The 25,707-nt window shown below is 35.2% G+C and overlaps 1 protein-coding gene across 1 annotated transcript in view; it reads right to left on the minus strand.

Annotated features, from left to right (window-relative positions):
* CTNND2 (catenin delta 2) overlaps window positions 1–25,707 on the minus strand; it is a gene marked incomplete at its 5' end in the record, with an annotated part of 412,468 nt that overhangs the window by 136,466 nt on the left and 250,295 nt on the right. The window contains one exon of the mRNA XM_081326152.1: window positions 5,710–5,842. Coding sequence (XP_081182278.1) covers window positions 5,710–5,842 — 133 coding nt within the window. The remainder of the gene's footprint in view (window positions 1–5,709; window positions 5,843–25,707) is intronic.

A 25,707-nucleotide genomic window follows, 5' to 3' on the forward strand; every position in this document is an offset into this window, starting at 1 on the left:
TTTCATACTAGCAAAGGTAACCTGGCTTTATAGGCCAGCTGCTGGTTGGCAAGGATGCAAAAAAGAATGTTAGTCTAGAATAGTCTTTGGTCTGATCCCAAACTAGATTTACTTTTTTTTTTGCCCTGGCTCAGCCAGGGTAATTTCTGACATATTTTGGTCCTGTATTAATTCTGTGCATAAAAATTATTCAGACAAACAATGCATTCTAAGTTTGGACTTTTTGCTATGCTTTTCTACCTTCATTCATTGTGGTTTCAGTTCTTAGCTAGAAGTAGTAATATGTAATCCAGTTCAGAAAGAAAATATTTTTTTAAAAAAAAGACATGGCCAAATTGAATAATACCAGAATAATCAAAGAATTAGATCTTTCTAATTCAGCCATTCCTACTCAGAATCGTTTAATCCATTTATATTAGTCATGCATCCATATAAATTTGGAAAAGAAAAATTAAATGCCTTCCTAATGAAATCAATAAAAGCAAACCAAAAGTGTTTTGTGAATAGGTTAGGCACAGAACAAGTATTGATAGGATGCTGTGAAGGTCATAAATGGCGTAAATTGGCCATAAAGTTACTTTTCGGCACTGTTGTAACTTTGAACGGTTGCAGAATGAGCAATCAGTAAACAAGGACTACCTGTATCTCTAATTGTGATTCTGGAGCAGGTACTTTCTGCAAATTGTACAAAGGAGCTCAGTAGAGGAAAGAATTTAATAAGTGAGGAAATACTGTTAAAACAAAAAAGGTATAGTCTACAATATGAGTATCAGTTGCACTATATGAAGTGAGGCTAAATCAGGACTGCCTCAAACATTTTGTTCCCACAATGAATGACAACTCTTCTTCCTTCTATTTCATATTCAGAAGTGAACTGAACTGGTATTAGAACTTTATTTTAGCACTTGTAACGAAAGGGCATATTTTACCATATCTGACTGCAGAAATGTAGATGGCAGGGCAACAAATTTTATTTTTCAAAATCTTGCTGTCATTTGTCATCTTTTAAGGTTTATGCCTGAAGCAGCTGCTGTACTTAGCTAATGTCAGAGCCAGATCTGGAGTAAAGGATTCCTAAATCAATCTGATCTTCTCTTTTGTTAGAGTGGCTGGTTTAGTTGATCATGAGAAAAGTAAATCTTGACTTCACCAAAGGTGAATTCCTAGTTGAGAAAATGGTAATATATGAATTGGTCTTTGCTACTATTATATGCACACTGTGCTACCTAAACAATTGTACCCAACAAGCATATATTAATGGTTCCACATCCAGATGGTAGGAATAATTAAATAATGTACCGCAATACTCTGTTCTAGCTCCTGTACTATTCAAATAGTTATAAAGGGTTACAAAATAAGATTATGAGATTTGTGGATAACAAAAAGATAAACTGTAGCAAACATGTTAGAGAACAACATGAAGGTTCAGGAAGATCTTGGCAAACTGGAATTATTATTCCAGAAACAAAAGGAAAGTCCTTCTCCAAACAGGGGGAAAAAAATCAAAGATATGACGGAGGCCACCATGTACCAGGTAAAATGTGCATGAAAACTATCAGGATATTTTGATGGTTCACATGCTGAACATTAGCCAACAGTGCGACCCACTTGAGAAAAAAAAAAGCAAATTCAATTCTAAGTTGCATTAACAGAGGTATGGTTTAAAGATCAAGAGAAGTAATCTTTCCTCTCTATTCTGTACTGGTTAGACCGCACCAATAATGTAGCATCCAGTTCTGGGCACTATGTTTAGAAAGCACACTGGAAAACTGGACTATGTCCAGAGGAGAGCAGCCATCATTATAACAGAAATACAAAGAACATTAGAAATTGTTGGCTATCTTTAGCCCAGGGGTAGGCAACCTCGGCTCTTTTATGTCTCATGGACTTCAACTCCCAGAATTCCTGAGTCAGCTGACTCAGGAATTCTGGGAGTTGAAGTCCATGAGTCATAAAAGAGCCGAGGTTGCCTACCCGTGGTTTAGCCTGATAACAGACGATTGCAGGGAAACATGACAGCTGTCTTAAAGTAGCTTAAGTGCTGTCATGTAGGAGACAGTAAGCATTTCTGTTTAGTGTTGTTCCAGAAGACAAGAGAGGAAACTTTGAGTTTAATTATAAGGAAGCAGTTTGGACATTAGGAAGAATTTCTTACTGATAAGGACTGTACTAAACTAAATTCAATAAACTATAACAATATAATAGATTGCTTCAGGAAGAGGTGGATTCCTTTGCTGGAGGTGTATAAACTGAAGTTAGATGGCCATCTGTCAGAGATGCTATAATGGTGCCCTGAACTAGATGACCTCTGAGATCCTTTTTATTTTAAGATTCCACATCAAGCACTCCAGGATTGCTTGAGGTCTGAAATGGAAGTATGCCACTTGTATCAAGCTCTCATTTCATAGCTTAAATCTTGTTTGCTCAGAATATGGAAAAATAAGTTTCGCGATGCCGAGTTACTGCAGCTCTAGCAAGAAGTCAGAAAAAGCACATTTTCTAACTGAACAGAAGAGCAATCTATAAGACCTAGTCAGAAAAGCTAATGTGCAGAAAGGACTGATCAGCTGTTCAATCATTAAGGCTCCCCAAGGACTTGCTGAAGTTAATGGCAAAAGAACAACATACATAAACAGCCTAAAAGTGAACAGTTTGATGTCAATGGAAAGGACCTGCTGGTGTTCATTTTAAAGGTACTATTACCTATTAGCTTCTTTTCCAAGTCAAGAGATGAATAATCATCTTAATGAAAGATTAACTAGAAACTGATTGTGAAAATGAAAACATATTGGGAAACTATACATATGAGAATAATAATGTTTCTGAAATGCAAAATCTTTTTAAAACAAAATTACAACTACAGGTGTCCTCATTTACTGACCACATATACTCATTTACCAGCTGCAATAGGGATTCACAACTCATCACTAAGCAGCATGGTCATTAAGCACCAAATTACAATGGCAGTTTTGTTAGCTCTGGATACAGTTAAACAAATTACCACAGGTCGATAATCGCAACATGACTGTGGCTTGTGATTTCCTGCTGGTTTCCTCATTGACTTTGCTTATTGGAAGCTGCCTATGAAGTTGCCTACGGAGATCACATGACTGCAGGATACTGTGACTGTCATAAATGTGAGCCACTTGCCAAGTGCCAAATACATAACCATATGAACACAGGAATGCTGCGATGGCTGTAACTTTGAAGACCATTTTTAAGTCTTGTTTTTCAGAGCGATTATAACTTTGACTGGTCATTGACTGAATGGTCAATAAGCAAGGACTACCTGTACAGTTTTTGGTAAAACATTTATAACTACCCCCATTGATATGATTTCTCCTTAGCTCCCATTGTCCTATGTGAACTAAATAAATCATGTATTCTTGTAGAAAGAGGTGTAGAGTAATGCTACATGCCCTCACATACTTCTGAGAAGAAATGATAGAAGGCCTTCACTTGCTTTCAAGATCAACTGAACACAAAACTGTCTGGATCAGATAACTATCATATTGCACAAAAAACAGAGGTGCCTGCTTTTTTTTATATCCCGCCCTTCTCCGAAGACTCAGGGCGGCTTACAATTTAAAGCACAAATCAATGTGCTTAGCAATAGCCTTCATTCTATGTATATGCCTGCTTATTAGGGCTTTCGCCCCCCCCCCCTCCAAGCGGCATTATTACAAAGTCAGCTTATTGCCCCCAACAATCTGGGTCCTCATTTTTTTTTTAAACAAGGATGCTTAAACAGGTTAATATAAAGTAATAATACTTTGATTTTGTACTGAGCAGCTTTTGAAAAGTGATATTTTAGAGAACCAATTATTTCTCTTTAGCCTAACTAAACCAGATGAAATTGTATTTTCCCTCTCATCAAGACACAGCTGTAAGGGAAACAAAATAAGCAAAAAGTGCTATCAAAATTGATGAACACCTCAACTATCAGTATTCTACCCTCTTTATCATTATAAATTTGTTTCGCTGCCAATTTCTGATTTACATATAATGCCACTCCTCTCTTTTTCTTTTGTCGGTCTAAAGAAACGAATAAATTCCCTATTTTTGGTTGGGCTAGCAGATGTTTTTGTTGTTCCTTTATGTGGACTTCTTGGATTGCGACGATATCTAATTGTTGGTGAATAAGCTTATTAAAAAATTTCCGCCTTTTAACTGGCGAGTTTAAACCATTAATGTTTACAGACAGAATTCTACACTCACCTCCCTTTGTCTTACTTATTTCTAGTTTTTGTAGATCTCGTAATTCGGGGCTCTCTCTCATCCTTATCCCTAGCTCCATGTTTCTCTGTTGACTCTCCAGGTTTATTCCTTCTGTCCTCTATTCCTAAGTCTTTCCCTTCCATAGCTATCCGTCTTGTGTCTCTTTCTCTTACCTCCCTTCCATCTTGATCTTCTGTTTCTGCTTCATCCTGGCTATTAAAATGAAGTTTGTAGAAGTCTTCTGCCTTCTCTATCGAGTCCAATCTGTGCCTTCTATCCTGCCATGTGACTAAAATACCTTCTGGAGTTAACCATCTAAAATTTACATTTTCACTAATTAATTTTGATGTTAAAAATTGGTAGCCACGTCTCAAGTCCCTCATCCTTTTAGGTATCTGTTTAAGGATAGTAATTGGTTGTCCGCGAAACTCTATTGGCTCCTCTCTAGATCTATGCAGAAGCTCATCCCGGATTGATTTCTTAACCAGTCTTACATGTACTTCTTTAGGGAGATTATGTCTCCTCGCGTAATTAGTTTGGACCCTGTATGTTTCGTCAATTTCCGCCAACATTTCCTCCTTCCCTACACCAAGTGCCTTTGCCATTAATTCTGCCATCAAAACCAGCAAATCTTCCCCTCTTTTTTCTTGAACATTTTGGAAGCGTAGGTAGTGAGCAGCCTTTTCCGCTTCCAGAAAAATAACTGTTGTCTCTAACTCCTTATTTGCCTGGAGAAGTGTTTCATTTAAATCATCGACTCTCTTCTCCTCTTTTTCCATTCTAGCTTCCATGTCTTGTAACCTTTGTTCATTTTTAATTAATTGTTGTTGGAGCCCTTCAAATTTATCATCTATCGCTTGCATTTTCCCCTTAAGTTCACCAGTATCGTTTCTTATTTGACCTATTTCTCTCTTCATCTCTTCATAGTTTTTGGCCATTGCCTCATGCATGTTTTGTAAGAGGGCATGTAGGTCTTTAAAAGAATTTGAGTTAGATCTTTCCCTTTGCAGCATGTCCTCTATGGATTTCTGGTTGGAAGGGCTTGAGGACGTCCCTTGCCCCTGTGTTGTCGCCTTCTTACCCGCACTAGACTTAGTTAGACCCGGGATACTTGTCATAATTAACCCAGTTACAACACACGCTTTACAAATATTTAGTACCTTTAACCTTGTATGAACCTTTTAACTCTATAACAAAGGAGTATATGTAACAATTACAGCCAAATACTTGTTACCAACTAAACAAAATTATATAATAAAATTATGTAATATATTTATCTGGGTATATTCAGAGTCACGTTCTTTTTCCGTTTCCGGCTCAGAAATTGGCACCTTTGCTTTATTCCCCCAAAATGTAATCCATGAAGCTTAATACTGGTCTGATAAAGCCCCTTCAGAATTTCAACATTAAGATGCAGACACACGCACAAACACACACACACACACACACACACACAGAGGCATACCCCCTCCTATTAGATGATTTTCTTACCTCAGCTTTTATCTTATTGTCTCCAAAGCATAAATGTTGTAAATAAGCAGCAGCGTTAGACTGTACAGAGGGGAACTGATGCTGTAACATCTGAATAACTTCCGGTAGTTCCGGATCTCGCCATCCAAACTCTCTGCATACAAAGAAACAAGAAAAGATCCATGGGGTTGAAATGCTGAACGGTTTAATGTATTCACAGGAAATTGTTTGGGGGTGAGGGGGAATATTACCTCTGGAATGTATATGAAAAGGTAATTACTGCCATTACCACCCCTAATTAAACAGGTAATAATTATAGAAAATAGCTTTCATTTGATTAGGTTCTTGGAGTTCTATTATTCTAAAATAATAGAAATAGAATGCACTATAGGAAGCCCTGATAAAGATTAAGAAAATAAAATACACAAAAAGCACAGCCAATATGCACAGACATGCCATCTCACTGATGTGGAACAATACCAATCCAGGGATAAGACTGGGGGGGGAGGGGGGCAGCTTTCTCACAAGAGAAGACATTGGAGGTTAATGCCCTGAATGGTCACTTTGTGCAGTAAGAAAAGGCAGTATAAGATGCAAATACAAGCAGTTTCCTATCTTCCCTTAAAGCAGTCACTATTCCTTCAAATATGCAACCTTTAGCCCATTCTCTTCAACAGACAGGACCAATGCACTACTTTTATGGAGGCAGGAGATTCCTTTCTTTACTTCAGCTTGTTTTATGCTACCTCTGCTATTTCCAAATCAAAGCCTTCCCCTAAATAGCTTCTCTTAGCGTTCCAGCAAAATTATCATGTATATGTGTACATGCATGCAGGTATATATACTTATATGACTATCTGTACACATCTCTCTCTCTCTCTCTCTCTCTGTATATGTGTATGTATGTGTGTGTGTGCGTGTGCGTGTGTGTGTGTATCAAAAAAAATAAAGGGAACACTTAAACAACACAATGTACTGTATTTAATAGTAGGATGTCTTATTTTCTGTTCCCGTTATTTTTTTGAGCAGTGTATGTATGTATGTGCATGTGTATGTGTGTATATATATATATATATATATATATATATATATATATATATATGTATGTATGTATGTATGTATGTATGTATGCATGCATATACACACACACACACACACACATATAATCTCCATACACAAATAGAGATATATGTACAGTATGTGTAGAGTGTATAAATATAACCATATTATTTGCTTTTATAAATAATTTCTTCTTTTTTCTGCCTTCAAATCAATCTAGATATCTGGCAACTGCCACATATATGTTTTGTACTAAACAACTCAATACTTCTGAAAAATGAAGAATTTAATTCTCCTTTCTTTTGGCGAGTGCATATTATACTCCTAGGAGATAAAATTCATTGCTAGGTTCATGACATGAATTTAACTCTCTTGTATTTATTTCCTGCATTTGTAACTCATGCTGAGCTAAAGACTGATCCTTGGTCACTAAACCAGAATATGCACCATACACAAGCACATACACCTATGTAATCAGTTTTATGATGTTCATTTTTATTTCAAAGGAATACATTTTACTTTATTATTGTTACATACTATTGTTTATCTAAGACACTTTGGAACAATTCTTGGAGAGATGAAGAAATAAAAATTTCTTACTAAAAAAGAATGCTTAGGAAGAAACCAGGTTTTTCCCTTTCTGTATAACAAAGTAACATGGTATATCTCTGAATATTTCTATTCTCTCATGTTGTCTCTGGTTGTGTAAATATGTGCATTTGGTCCAGATCATGCGTTTAGGAGAAAGTGAGTTTAAAATGGAGTCCATATTCTGAGTCACCTACTCAACTGCCTTTTCTGTAAAGATGCAGTAAGGATTTTTTTTCCTGCAATATTTGTAATCATTAAAAATGCATATTGTCATTTTATACACAAAAGTAGCAATTGCTCATAGTTCAGTGTTTGTTTAAAACTGTGCCCATCTGCCCAGTAGAAAAAAGAAAAGGTAAGCTGGATGTTGGCACCATCATGAGAGACAGCAATCCAACTATCAGGCTTTGGATAAATGGACATTTTATGATTAATAATGTCCACAGTGCTAATCATTTTATGAACAACCATCCCATGGCAATCATTCTGTGGAACTCCTGCAAGAGGCTCTCAAAATTCTAAATGGGCTAGAAAACTAAATTAAACTGATTCAAAATTAATGTAATCACCGACAAAAATAGTTTTATTATATTTTAAGATTATATTCCAGAATATTTCATCATATACAGAAGCAAGATGTTTGGAACAAATTAATAAGTTATAGAACACAACATGCACAATTCACAATTATCACTGATTATAGATATTATTTTTAAACCTTTTATCCTGTGACCTAGAATTTAAACTTGTTGTAGAGCAGAAATAAAGATATGTTCTTTTATTTTATATTACTCCCTGTTCCACTGATGTTCTCAATGAATAAAAATCAAGATGTCATGTAAACTGTGGCTAATGTAAAATTAATATTTATAACATTACTTTTTAAAAGGCAGAAATAAATCTTTTCCTTCACTAACCTTTTATAGACCAGTTGAGAAACAAAAGAATTCTGACAACAGGAATAGTTTGCAAAGATTAATTGGTAAATGAATTTTTATATGAATCAAAAAATGCAGGTGATTTTTTTAGAATGAATAGAATACTACTTATTCATTTTGAAAATGGAATTCTAATTCCAATTCTATTCTATTCTATTCTATTCCTCTTCTATTACACTACACTACTCTACTCTCAGTGGCACATATTTGAAATAATATGTTTTTCTATTTATTCTAATTTTAAACAAAAATATGGAAATCCAGTCAGGATTGGTACTCTCAAATGTGGGTGAGAAAGGCTAATCTTTGTTATCTTTGTTTCATCCATGCAAGTCCATAGAGTTTGAGAAACAGAAATGCACATAGAAGACATTGTTCTGTTTATCAATCACTTCTGTACTTTATATTATTTTCTGCACCTTTCATCAGGCTTGGAAAAAAATGCTGGCAGGTGTGAAAATTAACTTACAATAAGCTACGATTACAAAATCAGGAAGTTTTATTACTTTTAACCAGAATCTGAAACTATGCACAGCTTAGCATCGTACCTGATTTCAGTCACTGTATGGAGGTATGTATGTATGACTGTTGGACAAATGATTTCTATTGTATTAAATTCTGAAAACAAGGCTTTATTGAATGAGTTCAGTGAAAACTTAATTTTGTATTTTTCTTTGCTTTCCTTAAGTCTCCACAACTGCATCATATTAATAATGCACTCCAGCACGATCTACATTTACGACCGTTTTCGCAATAATCTGCAACAATGCACATTTCAAAGTCTTAAAACCAAATGTACATTTATAAAAGATATAGTTGACTTTACACAATGTTTTTGGGGTCCCAGGCTCAAAATGAGAATCAATTTTTAAATCCTCCGACTAAGCTTGTAAGCCGCCCTGAGTCTTCGGAGAAGGGCGGGATATAAATGGAATTAAAATAAAATAAAATAAATTCAAACCTTAAAACAGATACTTTTCTAAAAGAGCAATGCTAGACATTGCCAATTTTCCCAATATACTGTTTAGAACACTGACTGTCTGCACATGGAAATAAATGCACAACAAATGGGTATAAACCAGCTATATAATAGAATATATCTGCTTTGCAAGATTGGCTGGCAATAGAGATCAGACTGTGTATTAATTTAAATTAGTACAGTATTAACTGGGATAAATCTATTACATTCTGAACAGCATCTGTTAAAAGCAAGTAAAAACAGCACTTGTATATTATAGGTAACAGTTGTTCTAGTTGTGCAATAATTGGATCTCAAGAGTGGACTCATTCATTTCTACAAAAAAGTGTATTTTAAAAGATAAAATAATCCTAGCACTCTGCAGTGGAGTATAAACTTGATATGCCAAGTAATAATGTATTTTCAATCAATAAAGCATTGTAGGTAATGTGGGCCTTTAGTCCATATTATTTCAGAAACCTAAAATAGTATCAATTCCTTTTGGCTTCCATGAAAACCAATGATATTTCTTCATTTTGCATATTTGAATATCTACAAACTTCACAGAACTGATTTAGAACTAATAGGAAGCATACATATAATGATCTGAAAATGAATGCGCCCTGGTTCTTCCATTCTTCAGTCTCAAGAAAAAGCACATTCTTGTCCACTTCAATTTGTATGCCATCCAAGGCAGTAGACAGTAGGCAACTGATACTTTGGAGGCAGATCAGAATGGAGGGGCAGCTGGTTAGAGAGATTTTCTCTATTTAGATTATTGGGAAAAGCTGCTGAAGGGAGGCCAAACTAGACCCCAATGTTTTATAATGCTATTATATTGGGTTACCATATTATGCATCTGATATGAACCAGCTTTTATGATTTGTGCACCATGGTCACATGCGAACTCAAAGAACTTGACTATATCCTACAAACTATGGTTTGGCTATCCCCATCTTGTGGCTAGCTTGTGTCAGCTTCTCAATGCTATTTTAATTTTAATCTACATGGCATGCCTACCAAAATAAAGTTGATTGATAACTGAATACCAGCAGAGATTGGGAATGTAATTCTAGAGTTACCAAAATGATTAATGTGAAAATTTGCAACTAAATCTTAGCCTAGCAAACATGCCACATGCCTATTTAGATTTTGGTAGGGTAGTGTAAGGTATTCAAAAGAAAGATTAAATATCAATAAAGCATAAGAGCTTTCTCCCCTCCATCAGAAAAATTAGCCGTTATTTATTGTTTGTTGTGTTACAGAAAATCATTTGTCTTCATTTGCAGATTTGCGTCACTTTCTGTTTGGAGAAAAGGTGTTGCAAACAAACACATGCGTACTGAATGGAGAATATAGACACTGTTACATATCTCACCATTAACACTGTTTTACCATGAGACTCTGGGCAGTATGACAAATATCCCTTAGTTATAGCAAATTTCCACGGTTTAGTATATTAATTTCTAGTGTGGGAAGTCAGCCCCCCCAGAGAAAGAAATATTCTTCAAAATATTTAAAAGGCAGAATATATTTCCCTAAAGGATTTTAAAGGCAGAAACCAACCCCACAAGTCTCTCTGTCCCAAACAGAAATCAAGTCTGCAGAAATGCAGATGTGATAATTTTGTCAGAAAGACTAGAGTCAGGAAGGAAGAAAGATCCCTAGAATCAACAATCCCTCTCGCCAAAAATCCAAGAGTCATCAGCCATAGCCCCAGGGAAGCAGGATATGATCTTTGGGACATAATAGAATTAACCCACCACCATCAGAATACCAGAAAGGCACACTCAGACTCAGTTCAAAGTTCATGCCACAGGAACAACTCCAAACAAAAGGCTCCAGAGGGTATAAAAATCCACTCCCTACATGTGCTCACTCTCTTTTCTTCCAGAGCCATCTTTCTGTCTGGCTCTCCTCTTCAATAAACCACAACCTTTTTTCTAAAGCAGTTGCCATGTTGTTTATTCCCGGCTTGGACTGGACCATGATGAAGACTTTTCCTTCAACACTAGCCATAATTTGTTATGCAACAGGATACTGTACTAATCAAGCCGTTAAAATAAAATCATTTCTGTTTGGAAAAAACTTCTCCTGCAGCACTGTACAACAAAATTTCTATAGGAACCATTTAATAAAAATGGCACCAGTCATTTAAAAGAAAAAAAAAGCAAATTTCTGAGGCTGATGTTGTAATTATAATTTTTCATGCCCTTGGTATTTCCCCCCCCCCCCACTATTTTTCATCACTTTGTTTCACTGCTGACTGAGGCAATGAAATCCATTTAATTCAACATTGTTTCCAATCATGGCCAGCCAGATGTTTTTGAAAGGCCAAAAATAAAAAAGTTAAGATAGGAACTATTTCATTTTACCCTCCAATATATTATATACAAAGATATATTGTCTCTAAACATGAAGTATTTAACAAAGCTGCAATGAGAGGATACTGTATGTATGAATAGCTAAGACAGCAAATTGGACAATAATAGACTCTTTTGGTTACTGTAGATTCATGAAATATTTATTCTTATTTATTTACAAACAATTTACATCAAGAGTTTTTCAAAGTTTGAATAGACAAAGTTAGCTTTTTAACTGTCATAAAGCAAACAACAAATGAAGAAAAGGCAATCAAATCAGATGGAAAGCAATTAGCACAGAGAAAGGAACAGTAGTATATGGATTAATAGTTTAAATCAGCGTTTGTTTTCACAGCATTTTTAAAAATCTAATTTCAGATGAAAAGCCTGTAAGGTCTGGGCCTTTTAATCCCCAGTAGAAAATGAAATAGGCTCAACATCTCACAGAGTTAGATTAGTGTTTGGATACTATAGTTCAGTCTTTTAAAATTTGCTTTACTAGAAGACAGCCGTGATATAGTTTAAGGCCACAAAATCTTAGTAAAATGTAAGTAATCTTGTTAAGCTACTACTTTTTTTAATGGATGCACTTTGCACCAGATCATGCAAAGACAGTGGTGGTTATTACCAAACTACAAAGTAGAAATGATGTATTACCAATACACAAAATAAGTTTTTATTTCTGTCCTCTTAAGTAGATGGCAAATCATACTGTAACTCTGAAGTTTTAAAATATAAAACTTCGTTAAAAAACATTTTAGTAATTATTACAAGTGCAACTGTTTAGCAACAAGTATCCCTTCTATAAGAGCCAGATGATACCACCCACCCCAACAAACAAAAAAAACCCTTGAACTAAAGTGCCCACTAACTGCCAGGTTTGTGCATGTTTTGAACATTTTTCTGCACAAATGCTTCGGACCTTGGGCAGGCATACCTCTCTGCTTTCAATACAAGGTGGCTATGCTTTTTCGGGCTTCTAGAAGAGCTTTAAAAAGTGCAACTGTTAAGGAACTGATTCATTAAAATCCAGTTGTAACTTTTTACAAGTTCACATAGAAGCTACAAAAAGATGGGCTGTATTAGCGAATACCAGGTTTAAAGCATTACTGAATCATGTTTGAAGGATCTCTGTTCAAGCTATATTGCCACCCTGGTGACCCCCGGATGTGCTATATTTTACATCCCATTACTTAAGCTGACTGCTAGTGAAAGAAATTGCCATCCAGCATTCCTGAAGGTTACACTAAAAGAGAAGAAATTTTGCTCTTTTTTCTATTGAAGCCCCTTTACCTTGTCAACACTGGGAAAGTGATAATTTAGGATGGGGCTCAAAAAACATAACACAGGAAAAAAGAACCACATATCTTGTAATAGCATAATGCACACATCATCCCTTATCTTTGAAGGATTTCAGCTTTATCCTCACAAAATAGGTTGAGGAGGAGGAAAGACGGGAGGGATGAACATGATTAAACTTTGTAGCACTGGATGTATTTCTCATACAGAGGTGATTGTATAACTAGAGGCTTTCTAGATCAACAGCCTCATCTCCAACAATACATTGGAGGCTTTTGGTTTTCCTTTAAGGATTTGGTTCTGTTATCTATCTATCATCTATCATCTATCTATCTATCTATCTATCTATCTATCTATCTATCTATCTATCTATCTATCTATCTATCTATCTATCTATCTATCTATCTATCTATCTATCTCCCTCCATTTACTACTGCATTATGAAAATTCATTATTCTCCTGTTTGGCTATTAGCAGTCCTATTGAATTAATGTAAGATTCTTTGTTTTCTGTTATGTAAAATATGCACTAAGAATTGTGGAAAAGCTGAGACACAGATAGAAGTGTTGGTCTAAAATAATTCAAAATGCATATATTGTTGCCTTGTTTCTCTGAGAAGAATTTCTTGCAACATGCATCTCTCTAGTGAAAAGCAAAAGAAGGACATAAAAAATCCTGAACTTACAACATGCTGTTAAAAAATATTTGCAAGAAATTTAAAATGCTTAGATAGAATGGCAAAAGTCCCATAAGCACTTGTACTCCTTCAACTGATATAACATGTTTGAAAAATTATCTCATTATATCTTATGGTAGTTGCTCAGAGTATTACTACATTATCAATTGAGATAGTTAACCTGCCAATTATTCTATCTTGAAGTAAAATAACATGTGGGGGAAAGGACACTTATAAAGTAGTGAGGGAGAAAGGGGCTGTAATAAAGACTGGAGACTAAATTGCTTTACTACTAAATGCAGACAGAAATTATTAGTGCTTGTCAGCACTCTTCAACTGTTTGCTTTCTTTTTAACTATTATACTGCATCTGTATTATACAGATACACACACATACACACTGGTTTGAGCTGAATTTAATTAATAGTAGCTACATGGCACGTTGATACTGCAAGATTTTGCACTTCTTTCTTCCATTTTTTGTTTTTTAGCTTAGTTTACAATCCTGAGATATCTGGTGGAGTCCCATCTAAGTATTAATCAAGAAACATTTTGCCCCACCTTTCTGAGATCATCGCTCATACTATATATAAGAGAGACTTTCAAAAAGTCACCCAACATCAGTTCCAATTCCATTCCAACTTCCTGATTTCAAAGAGGAGACATATCTGGTAGCACATCTCCTACAGAGATTATTCAGAGGAGGAGGAGGAAAAAAGAAAAGATGGATAAATTGGGCTCTCTCTACAGAACTAGCAAGTTTCTTTCTACACAGGAATATGAAAGCAAACATGATTAATTGAAGCACCCAGCGTATCAATATTTGAAAATCCTCATTAAACAATTCCCTAAAGAGGGAGGGTTTAAGTCAATCACTAATAAAATAAGACAAAGTCATCCCTAATTTAGATCTGTGATGTAATCTTCATGTATAAAATGATACGTATGTCTCTTTGCAACCTAGCACTGTACCGGCTATGTTGCTGTTAGAGGGAATAAATCTAGGGGTTGAATGGGACGAGTCCATATTATCACTGAATACAAAACAGAACATGGTAACTCTGATTATGATGACACAGAAAATACTAAAGCATGTCTTATTTGACAGTGGAAAAATTTAAAAATCATAACTAATTAAAAACACTTATTCAAAAATGAACTCAGAAAGCTGAAGCATACGTCTGATTTGTCAGAAACATAGGGTTTGTGTGTTTAATCCTTCCTTTCCTGCTTTGTTACACTCTACTCATTCCAGATGCAGGTGTAATTGTTGTGGGCAATTCAGCGGTCATGTATTTGCTAAGTTGCTCTCTTAATCATTTGTCTTCACAAAGGTACGGTATATTAAACTGCTGTGAAATATGGCCCTTCAGTAATTGCTATATCATTAGTGTGAATTTAGTGTAGAATAATGGACATTCTCACTTTCTTATTTTTCCGTTAGAACTTTATGAGAAAAAGTGCAAGAATAAAATATAAAAGACAAATGTGTAGTGAATATCAGCTTGAAATTTGGAAAAGCAGTAAAGTTGCACATGATCTTAATATGGAAGACCGTCTGAACATAGATTGGAATAATTGCTCTTCCCTATTGTTTTCATTTAGTTTCCAACATGTTCATATTCTCTTTAACACTATTGTACTACTAATTATAGTGGATTCACTGGGAGTAAAATTCTGTGATTCAATCACTACAATGCTAAAACGTAAGTGACAGTAAAGATGTAAACAGAAATGTAATAATCTTTTCACTGTGATTGCTTTGTTCTATTCTTCAAGGAGAAATTGCACAGCATAATTTGAAATTAGCTTTAATTCAAACACTGGCCTGTAATAAAATTCTGTGAGAAAATATCTGCTTCATGGGCATATGCTTTGGCCACCTCAAAGGCACTGAGATGCCTTCTTAACACTCCATAACAGAATCAAAACCTACGACACATCTCTATCAAAATGTTATCAACAAATCTAGTTTGCTATATTTAGGATGTACAGGTAGTCCTCGACTTATGATTTTAATGGACCTCCCCAAAATCCTTTTTGCAGTCATTGTTAAATGAATGTCAAGATTGTTAAGCAAACCAATTGTTTGCTATGGGTAGCTTTTGATGAAAATAGGAAGTAAACGTAGGGTGTGTTTTTTTTTAGCAAAAATGCATTAAAATGTGGTCACATGACGGTGGAAAACTGCAAATGGCCATAAATAAGGACTACTTGCTAAGCACCTAACGTGCAGTCAGGTGACTAGGGAGAGGGCGATCTCTGTTGGAAGTTTGGAAACAGGTCCTAAGTAGCCCTGAGGAGATCCGTCAAAATTCTAAATGTTTTGCTTAGCAACCAGTTGTAAGTTGAGGACTATCTGTACTGAACTCCCCAAAGAATGTATTCAAAAGGGTAGATATCAGACTTTCCATAGTGGAGGTATAAAAGTTTTGAGGGTTCACAGATCCATATGATATGATCATATGATCCTTTGATATCTTTTGGGGATATTATATTAATATATTAATAGCATATTAATAAGTATATAGCCAGATTTATGGTAAAATTTTCATTATATTGGTTATATACGGTCAGTATTTCCTCCATTTTGGATTTTCTAAATTTTTGCATCTTTGCATTGAATATTTTTAAAATCTCATTTAGATTTTACTGACATATAAAGGGAGTTTGAATGAACACAGAATGCTGAAATTTGTTGCTTGTATATTTCATAAACAAAGTTATCAAACACATGATGTCCATGCAGATAAATCACCATTTCTGTAGGTAACAATTTCTTTAGAAAAATAATCGAATACTTGATAATGTAAGAGTTATATTTTCTCTTTCTGCAGTGGTTCTATTTTCACTCCAGTTTGCTTCACATCTTTTCTCTTCTTCCCTAACCATTCTTCCCAAGACCAAATTTGACAGGATCCCCAAAATGGGCTATCCCACATCCAAAATTTCTCATCACCTTTGGGCTTGTTGAAAATATTGTGTGTGTGTCTGCAAAGACTTTTATACTTGTGTCTAAAGCACACATTCAAAACAAATAGAACTTTCAATAAACAGATACTCATTAAAAGTCACTTTTCTTACTCATTTTTGGGTCTGTAAAAGGCCCAGTTGTTTTTTCTGTTTTCTGGGTTAATTTGTTCCAACAGTTGCAAATTTTTCTATCAAAATCATGTCTGGCTCATTGAGCATAACATTAGAAAATCACCAAGCTATAGATACCTTCTTTCATACATACACCCAGCAACCTGGAAGATACCATCCTTATTAACTAAACTTACAGCTTCACTTCCCTGCATACATTCACTGACTCCATTTCATAAGATTAAAACCAGCTTCATTCAGCATTATTACACCATTCCCTCTCTCGTCACAATTTTCACTAGTTTATTTCATTTATTTTATTTCATATTCATTACAATTTATTTGTCTTCCATTTTAAGTCACACTTCCATATGCTATTGACACCAGTATCACCACCGATACAGCTCTACAACACTCAACATGAGTTCATCAGTCAAGGCTTTCATATTTTGTCAATACCATAGAGAATATGGAGACTAGATATCTAACCTTATTTACACCCACACCACTACATGTTTTCCTTTTAACAATGAAGACACTACATATAATCTTTAACACATTTTGATTTGTTTCCACAACCACCTGCAAAGGCCACTTTTACCTGAAGTATGCTCACTGTGTTCTATGCAAGCTAGGATTTCTCATTTAGAATATTTGATAAACTACAATCTTCTTGTCTGTATCCTATCCACCCAGAGATACATGTGGTGTACTGACAACATGCAAGATGCTTTACTTTCTTCCCTTCCCTTGAAAAAGCATTAAATTCAAAATTCTGACATGACATGAATGAGGTATGAAGTGCAAAATAAATAACACATCAATTATACTCTATCAATATTCGTAACTCCCTTTTTTCCTCAGCAGGAGATAAGAGCGATGTATATGTACTGACAATGCTATACATTTCAGCCCTTTATCTGAAATAATACCTTTATTTATCTGAAAGTACAAATATAATTGCAAATATGTCCTGTATATAGAACAGATTTAACTCTGTTGTACAAGAAATGTCATAAATGGAAATAAAGTTAAATAGGTTAATTAGTCACTACTGACCATTTTAATTACAAGAGAAAAAAATGGAGACAGATGTCAGGAAAATGCTCATTATTGGAATCCCAATAGATATGCGTTCAGTTGAGTGAGCAAAGCTTTCTGTAACTGATTACATCTCTTTTTACCCTCCCTCAGTAAATAGAAAAACTAATTATCTGCACACGATTAAGTTAATGCACATTTATCTACAACAATTCAATTCTGACTGTGAAATAATCTTTCTAGTCTATAATTACAGTCTAGCTTAATTAGCATAATTTCCACAGCACATCCTTAATAAAGAAGTAGATATTAGGTCTGATTTTAAATACCAAGGCTATTTCAGGCAAAAATCATGAAGGAGTGGAGGGGGAGACCAAACTTGGCTTGGTCTGTACACATACATCCTGCATTCAAATATGAAAAATAAATATCCTTCGCATACCTGGGATGAAATTCACATAGAAAGGAAGGAAGGAAGGAAGGAAGGAAGGAAGGAAGGAAGGAAGGAAGGAAGGAAGGAAGGAAGGAAGGAAGGAAGGAAGGATTTTTTTTCTCAATCTTATCAACACATTTATACTGTATCTTCAAGAAGGCTGCCACGTTTTTTTTCCAACTAAGATTACATAGGGTAGTTTGAAATCCATCCACATTTATTTAAATCAAAGGTTTTCTTTAAAAAAGTATATTATTTAGATACACTATGAATAATTCTAGTTTTTTGACATATTAAAGATCAGGACGAATTTCTGTTGTTCCTATGGCATGACATTCAAAACGAGTTCAGTATTATCTGCTGAAATGTAACTCACATAAGCAATTTTAAATGTGTCACTGGAACATTTTAAGTGGGGCTGATTTGTCTCAAGCTTGAATTTTGGACCCACTTACTGAGAATATATCCCTAGAATTACCAACATCCTCTAACTAATTTCTTTTCAAAATTCTGCAGAGAATGTAAAAATTGTAAAGGAGATACAAACAGCAGAAAATGATGTGAAGATACACATTAGCATTTATATTTCTCCAACAGATAAAGGATTCAGACCTATTTTCAGAGGATAAACTCTTAGTAATAGATATAATGCACTGGCATGATGAAATTTTAGCTTCCCTAGAGTGTGTGTGTGACCACTCACAAACAGATGGCTTCAAAAAGCATGCTGGTTGTCATTCAGAAGTCGCCTTTTTTCATTGTGTGACTGATGAATTACCGGAAGCAAGTCACTTCTCCGAATTCTTATTATGGACCCCTACTTGCCCAGAATAATCTGATCCCATTATATACAGTTACACAAAATCTACTACTGACAGTTTATGTCAGCTATACGGCTTTAATTCATTAATTTTACTATCCTGTTTATCGAAATAAATGACCCAATGGAGGCTATTATATTTTAACACATTTATATACCGCCTGCTCTTAGCAAAATTTACCTATGATAGTTTATATTGTGTAATTATTGTTTCTTGCACCATGTTCTTTATATGTATAAATACCTGTGTGTACCAAAGCAAGGTGAAGGTAAAAGAGGAAAATAGGAGGAACATTGAAAGTTCTTAAGTAAGCAACAGAGGCGTTCCGTTTTCTGGTTAATTTTAAGAGTACCAATAGTATTTGTTCTAATTTTCCCCTTTCTTTTCCTGTTCTTTCAGGGTTTTAATTACAAAAATCATTTCAGCCCTAAAGAATTAATTAGCCTATGTATAGCCAGGATTGGGTGTAAACGGGATTCTTTACTAACTTAATACCTTTTGTCAACATCAGTTAACAGACGAAAACTGTATTAGCAACAATGATACTCATTTTCTAGAAACTAGAATCCAGGAAAATCTAGCAACTGCTGCAGATCTCAGGATGATAGTATAAGTGATTCTAAAATTAGCTGTTATCAAATCCATTCTAAAGTACTACTAATATCAAACAAAAGCAGCTGCTGATAGTATCAGTGACTGTAGGAAAATAAAAAAAAACTGGTGCAGTCATGAAACACCTTAGGGTATTTTGTAAAAGCTCCCACTGAAAGATTTAAAATGCATAAAATAATATATGATTCTTCTGACTTATTGCATTACTCAGGTAATCTAAAGCAGTGGCCCGCAACCTTTTGGGCACCAGGGACCGGTTCCTTGGAGAAAGGTTTTTCTGCAGCCCAGAGGGGGTGTGGTTTTACATGCTACCTGCATCCTGTGGATGGGGTTTCACTTGTTTGCACAGCCCGGCTTCTGGCATGCTGCAGGTCGGTGCTGATCCACAGACCAGGGGTTGGGGACCCCTGATCTAAAGGATAAATTTCCTATAAGTATGAAAGTCAACCCTAAATATAATGAACCCTAAATATAAGCAATTTCTGGGTAATATTAAATACATACAACAGAATTTTATTAATGAAAATTAATGTTTGCTGGTGTCTAGTTCCCAAACCAATATAAATATTTACTATTAATTTTTCAGTTCTTCTGGTTAATTGAACCATGCATTTCATACTCAATGTTTTTAAAAAACCATACTATTGCATTTTGTTATTTATTTACTATTTGCACTGTTGTCACATTGATTTCTAATCGGTGACAATTAACTAGAAGGATTTGCTGGGCTAAACATAAAATATATACAGAGTATATATGTAATGATAACTGACTGCACTATTGATCCATTCCATTTTATTTTTATTAGATTTTTTTAAAAAAACTTTTGGTTAAGAAAACATAGCATCTCCCACAAAGCAGCTCAGATGTAATCTCTGCAGATAATAAACTACACGACCCTGATTTCCAGTAATGGATTTTAGTGCTTAAAGTATGAAGACATTTGTATTTATCACTAATTCAGAACACAGCTTGACTAACTGTTCATATTTACCATCAGTTTTCCGCAGCTTTTCAGTGCAACAAGCTAAATATCGGGTTTAAATCCAGGTACTGCAGAAATATACGGAGCAATTTAGAGCATAATGCTAATTTTCAAATGGGATAGAATTATACTATTCATCAAATATGAATTATAATATTCAAAGGTGGGAAAACTAGGCAACTAGTCCAGATTATGGATGCTAAAAATATACCTTTGGAAACAGATGAAACTAAGGACCAGAATTTTTTTGTGATACAGGACAAAACAACCTGCACAATTTAATCTGGATGAGAAATACTAATGAATCAGACATAGAAAATCTCCAAGAAAAGCATTATGTCACTGGTCAATAAAATGAAAAGAACACTTAAAAATTGTTAGTAAGCTAGACCATTAGTTTTGGAGAGAACATCCTATATTCCTTAACCTACCTCTGACCTTGGGATCAGATGGATTTAGAGCCAGGAAGGATAACAAAATGAGAATTATTAATAAAAAGTCACAGTAAGTTAGATTCAGACAATTGCTAAAGACAGAACCACATAGCTAGTCCAATTATTGGTGGTGGTGCAGCTATGTAAATCTATTTCAGAAAATACGTTAAAGGCTCTAATTATTTGGAGAGAACAGCTGTTTTGAGAAACATTATATTCTCATCAATATCTCTCAAATATGAAATATGAGTGATTTAAATATATATAAAATCAGGAAGAGTATAAAAAGGGAATTCTTGGAGAAGCCACCTATTCAAAATAGACACGGTCCTATGTATGGTTTAGATAAACTATCACGCTTTGACACAGAATTTTGTTAATTATTTGATTGTCTGAATGATGGATTATGTGAACTAATTTGATGCAAGTGTTGCCTGTTTTAACTTGTAGAAGAATTATGTTAGTAAAAAAAAGAGAATATGATTCTTTTTGCCTCAGATGTGATTAAAGTTTAATCATGTCTGATTGAGTATGACACTAATGGCATAGTTCAAACATGCAAATAGATATTTGAAACTAGAACAATATTAACTTAATTGGGCATTTCAACTTTCCAAATAGTTATACTACTCAAAAGCTAGCTACTTCAGCATCTGCTTTTAATGCTACATATTTCTCCTCATGCCATGTGGAATCAGAATTCTGAAGAATTCAATCATTTGGACTGCTTTTATTTTATAATTTTGGTTTTTTTTTAGAAATTTAACATACTATGGCCAATAATTTTTATTTGGGTTCTCTGCCTTCTGCACTTTTCTTCTTCCTGGAATGTCTAAAAAAATAATCTTCTGCAAAAATGGCATTTCACAGCCTAAATGACAATAATCTACAAGCATATGTTTCTAATGTTTTGAAATGACTTACAATTCTTTTGGCAGACATACAGTATTAAATCTTCATATAAAATAACTAATGATACATAACTCCATGTAAATATGTTTCATTCTATCATAGAAAGAATTGAGGCTGAAATTCTTTATGCATAAGCAGCTAAATATATCTAAAATATGGAGCAACCATACCCAACCTGGACATCTTCTCAGACAAAATAGCCATACCTGAGAATTCTAAAGGCCAACATTCAGAGATTTTATGTAATTATATGATTTATATCTCAACTTTTCCCAGAATCTGTTGGGTCTCCTAGATTTTTGTTCACGTTATATCCAAAATATCCCTTGAAGTAGGTTTGTTTGAGACTGATGGATTGCTGGACAGGGCCTTATTCTCTAACCCTAATCCAACATCTTAAAATACTGTACCATAGATCAGGAAGAGGCAGCTGGACTTTTTGTTTTTCCTTGAAGAAATTTTGCTTCTCATCCAAGAAGCTTCTTCAGTTCTGACTGGTGGGGAATGGAAGAATTTATATTCATTGCAGTCATCTGGTCATTAGTACTCTTTCTGAGAGTTGTTGAGAACACTTGGAGGTTTATCTGTGCCCCCAGGGTCATCTGAATAGTGCAAATGGGTGTGGAATCTTTTTTGGAACTGGTAAAAGGATTGTGTTGTTGTAAACAGAAGATACTGTTGTATCCCTCCCCCTGTTGAGAGAGGGCTGTTCAGTTTTAATGTAGATTGCCTCTTTGATCCGTCTTTCAAACCAGTGGTCCTCTCTATCTAGAATGTGGACTTTGCTATCTTCAAAAGAGCGCCCTTTATCTTTCAAAATCCTTCCATTCCCCCCATTCAGTCAGAACTGAAGAAGCTTCTTGGGTGAGAAGTGAGAGCTCTTCAAGGAAAAATAAGGAAAGTCCAGTTGCCTCTTGGAAAAGCACTTCTGGGACAACCATGACCTGGATGACTGAGAATCTCCATAGACACAGATCTGGGAAGTATCAAACTGGAGACGGCTGCTTTGGGATTTCTGTAGCTTTTTAGTAGAGTTCTTACCAGCATGCAATTGAGAGGTTTATCAGTATATTTATTAACAAATCTCCAAATCCCTTATGACTGAAAATTATTTCAATTATATTTTTGTAAGTTATAAAGTTCTGATCTGTACTGTGGCCAAAAAAAGATAAAAATATTCTTAACATGTACTATTGCATCGAGTAATTGATATTTTAAGATGCTCTGAATATTTTCTACTGAAAGAGGGGCTGAATCTTTTAATTCTTCATGCATAGCTTATATAACTCTTTTTAAAAGCAATCAATAGCACTCCTGCATCTGTCTGAAGTGAAAGAGTGATGCTATTTCCTTTCTGGGTCTTCTTATATGAGAAGATCAGACACCTTAATACAATTCATCGCCCTTTAATAACATATAACTAACACTTTCTTTTCTTCATTCAACAATACTCTTACTGATTGTAACTCAGCCCTAAACATGACATTTTCAATTGATTTTAGAAGACTAGAACAATGCTGTTCATTCTTTACATCATGCAGTTTATAAAACAAGTCTTTCTCAAATAATATGCACTATAGAAATACTGTTCTAACACAATTCAAAGTATGTTTTTCTTTAATAAGATCAAACCATTAGTATACTAAGTGAATTAAACAGATATAAATTGTCCATTACATGACTCTTCATAGTCCCATAAAGCAATAATGAAGCTGAAGGCAAAAAAAATCTAATTGAATTTACATTTAGCCGATACTTTCTAAGAAAACTAGCAAGCAGAAAATGGTATGAACTAATGCTATGTGTTACACAAAATCTGATTAGTAATATTATATTTAGAAGATTTAATTTATGGAAAATCTGTAGAAAAACTAGTGACTTTAGAACTGTGTTTTGGGATTAAATTTTGTGTCAGAGAATAACACTTTAGAAAATCAAAAGCTGCTTAACATCTGATTAACTTTAGGAGAAATTGCGCAGATAATTTACCAAGGCAAAGAAAAGGGAATTGCCTATTACACGGGTCGGCAACCTGCAGCTCCGGAGCCGCATGCGGCTCTTTGAGCTGTCTCCTGCGGCTCCCAGCCGCCCGGTGCGCGCGCACCTCTTCGAACGGGCAGTGGTGCGCGCGCACCTCTCCAAATGGAGAGTGGCACCGCCCGTTTGGAGAGGTGCGCGCGCACCTCCGCGCGAAGGGGCAGCAGTGCCGCTCTTTGAGGAAGCTGCCGCGGCCCGTCTGCAAAGCTGCCGGGCTGTCGCCGTCGGGCAACCGGTTCCATCTCACTTTAAAAAAAATGGCAACTGCGTGCGTCCGCGCAAAAAACCGTTTTGCGCATGCACAAAATGTTTTTTGCGCATGCGCGTGCATGGACACACGCACGCGGCTCCCACTTTTTTTAATTTGTGATGGAACTGGTTCCCAGTGGCTCTTTTCCTTTTTTAGGTTGCCGACCCCTGGCCTATTACTTACTTTTTGTACTTTGTACATGTAGATAAATTCACTACTTAAAGTAATGATGCCAACAAATAGATCCTATTTGCCTATCGCACACAAGACATAGCGAGCAGAGACTATGCTATACCCACAATAATTTTGTATAATTTCTAAACTACATACTACAATTGAGCTCCAGATACATTGATTGAAGATGTATTTATTGGTTCAAGAGAAATCTTTTAGGAACCCACAAGAATCTTAATACCTCTGCTCCTCCATGTAACATGAAAGGAAGTTTTTTTGAATTAGTTTTTAAAAAAATCTTCCTAATTGCCTAGGAGTTACTTAGGTTTCATGATATGACTCCTTAAATCAAGATATGTAGTGCAATTTTAGATTTTCAGAAGCCTAGGAACAATAAATTCTTTATTAAGATTAGGCATGCTACTAATTACAAGTAGGCCTTGGGGTGGCTGCTGCTGAGTTGGAGAAGGTGTCCCAAGGCTGCACAAGTGGCCAGAGAAGTGTGACACAAGCACAGTGAGGCTCAGGGAGGGAGCGCAGATAGAGGGGGGACTCACCCAAGCTATTTGTGATCTTCCTTGCTGGCTTCCCTACTAAGTATATTTATAGAAGCTGGCAGACAGAAACAAATTACAGCCATGTAACCATGAGTCACAGCAACAATCTTAAATTTATTTTATTTTTTTATTTTTATTTTTATTCCATTTATATCCCGCCCTTCTCCGAAGACTCAGGGCGGCTTACAAGCTTAGCAGATTGCTAAGATTACAATGCTCAGATTGCAACCACATAACCACAGAGGTGCTGCAGTAGCTGGAACTTCAAGGACTGGTCATATCCACCACTTGTTCAGGACCATTGTAACTGCAAACAGTTGCTGAATGAGTTAACCGAGAACTACTTGTATTATATATTCTAATATTAGGTCTTCTAGCAAAGGCTAGCACCTAATAAAAAATATTTTGTACAGAAACAATTGTCCATAAAATACTACCTTCATAAAAAAATTGCTAATGTCATAAGCAGATTATTAAGATGTCTATTTTAAAGCAGAATTAATTTGGCTGCTTTTTGTTGCTGAACTAAGGAAATCCATACAGCAGTCCTAGCTGACTTTGCTGAATTTATAACTGTTTAAAGTTCAATGCTATAACTTGCTTCATATATACCCCCAAATGAGTAATTTTTATGGAAATGGTACTAAGAAGCTGAGTTAGTTTTCCTGAAGATTACGGTAATTCTTCTAGACTAGGTAGAAACTTGTTGGTAAGATGATTATTCATGTCATCTATTTTATGAATGAAAGGTAGCTATAACAGACAAAGACTAGAAGACCTCCAAGGTCCCTTCCAA

The sequence above is a fragment of the Vipera berus genome (genome assembly GCF_964194415.1).
Source record: "Vipera berus genome assembly, chromosome: 3".
NCBI lineage: Eukaryota > Metazoa > Chordata > Lepidosauria > Squamata > Viperidae > Vipera > Vipera berus.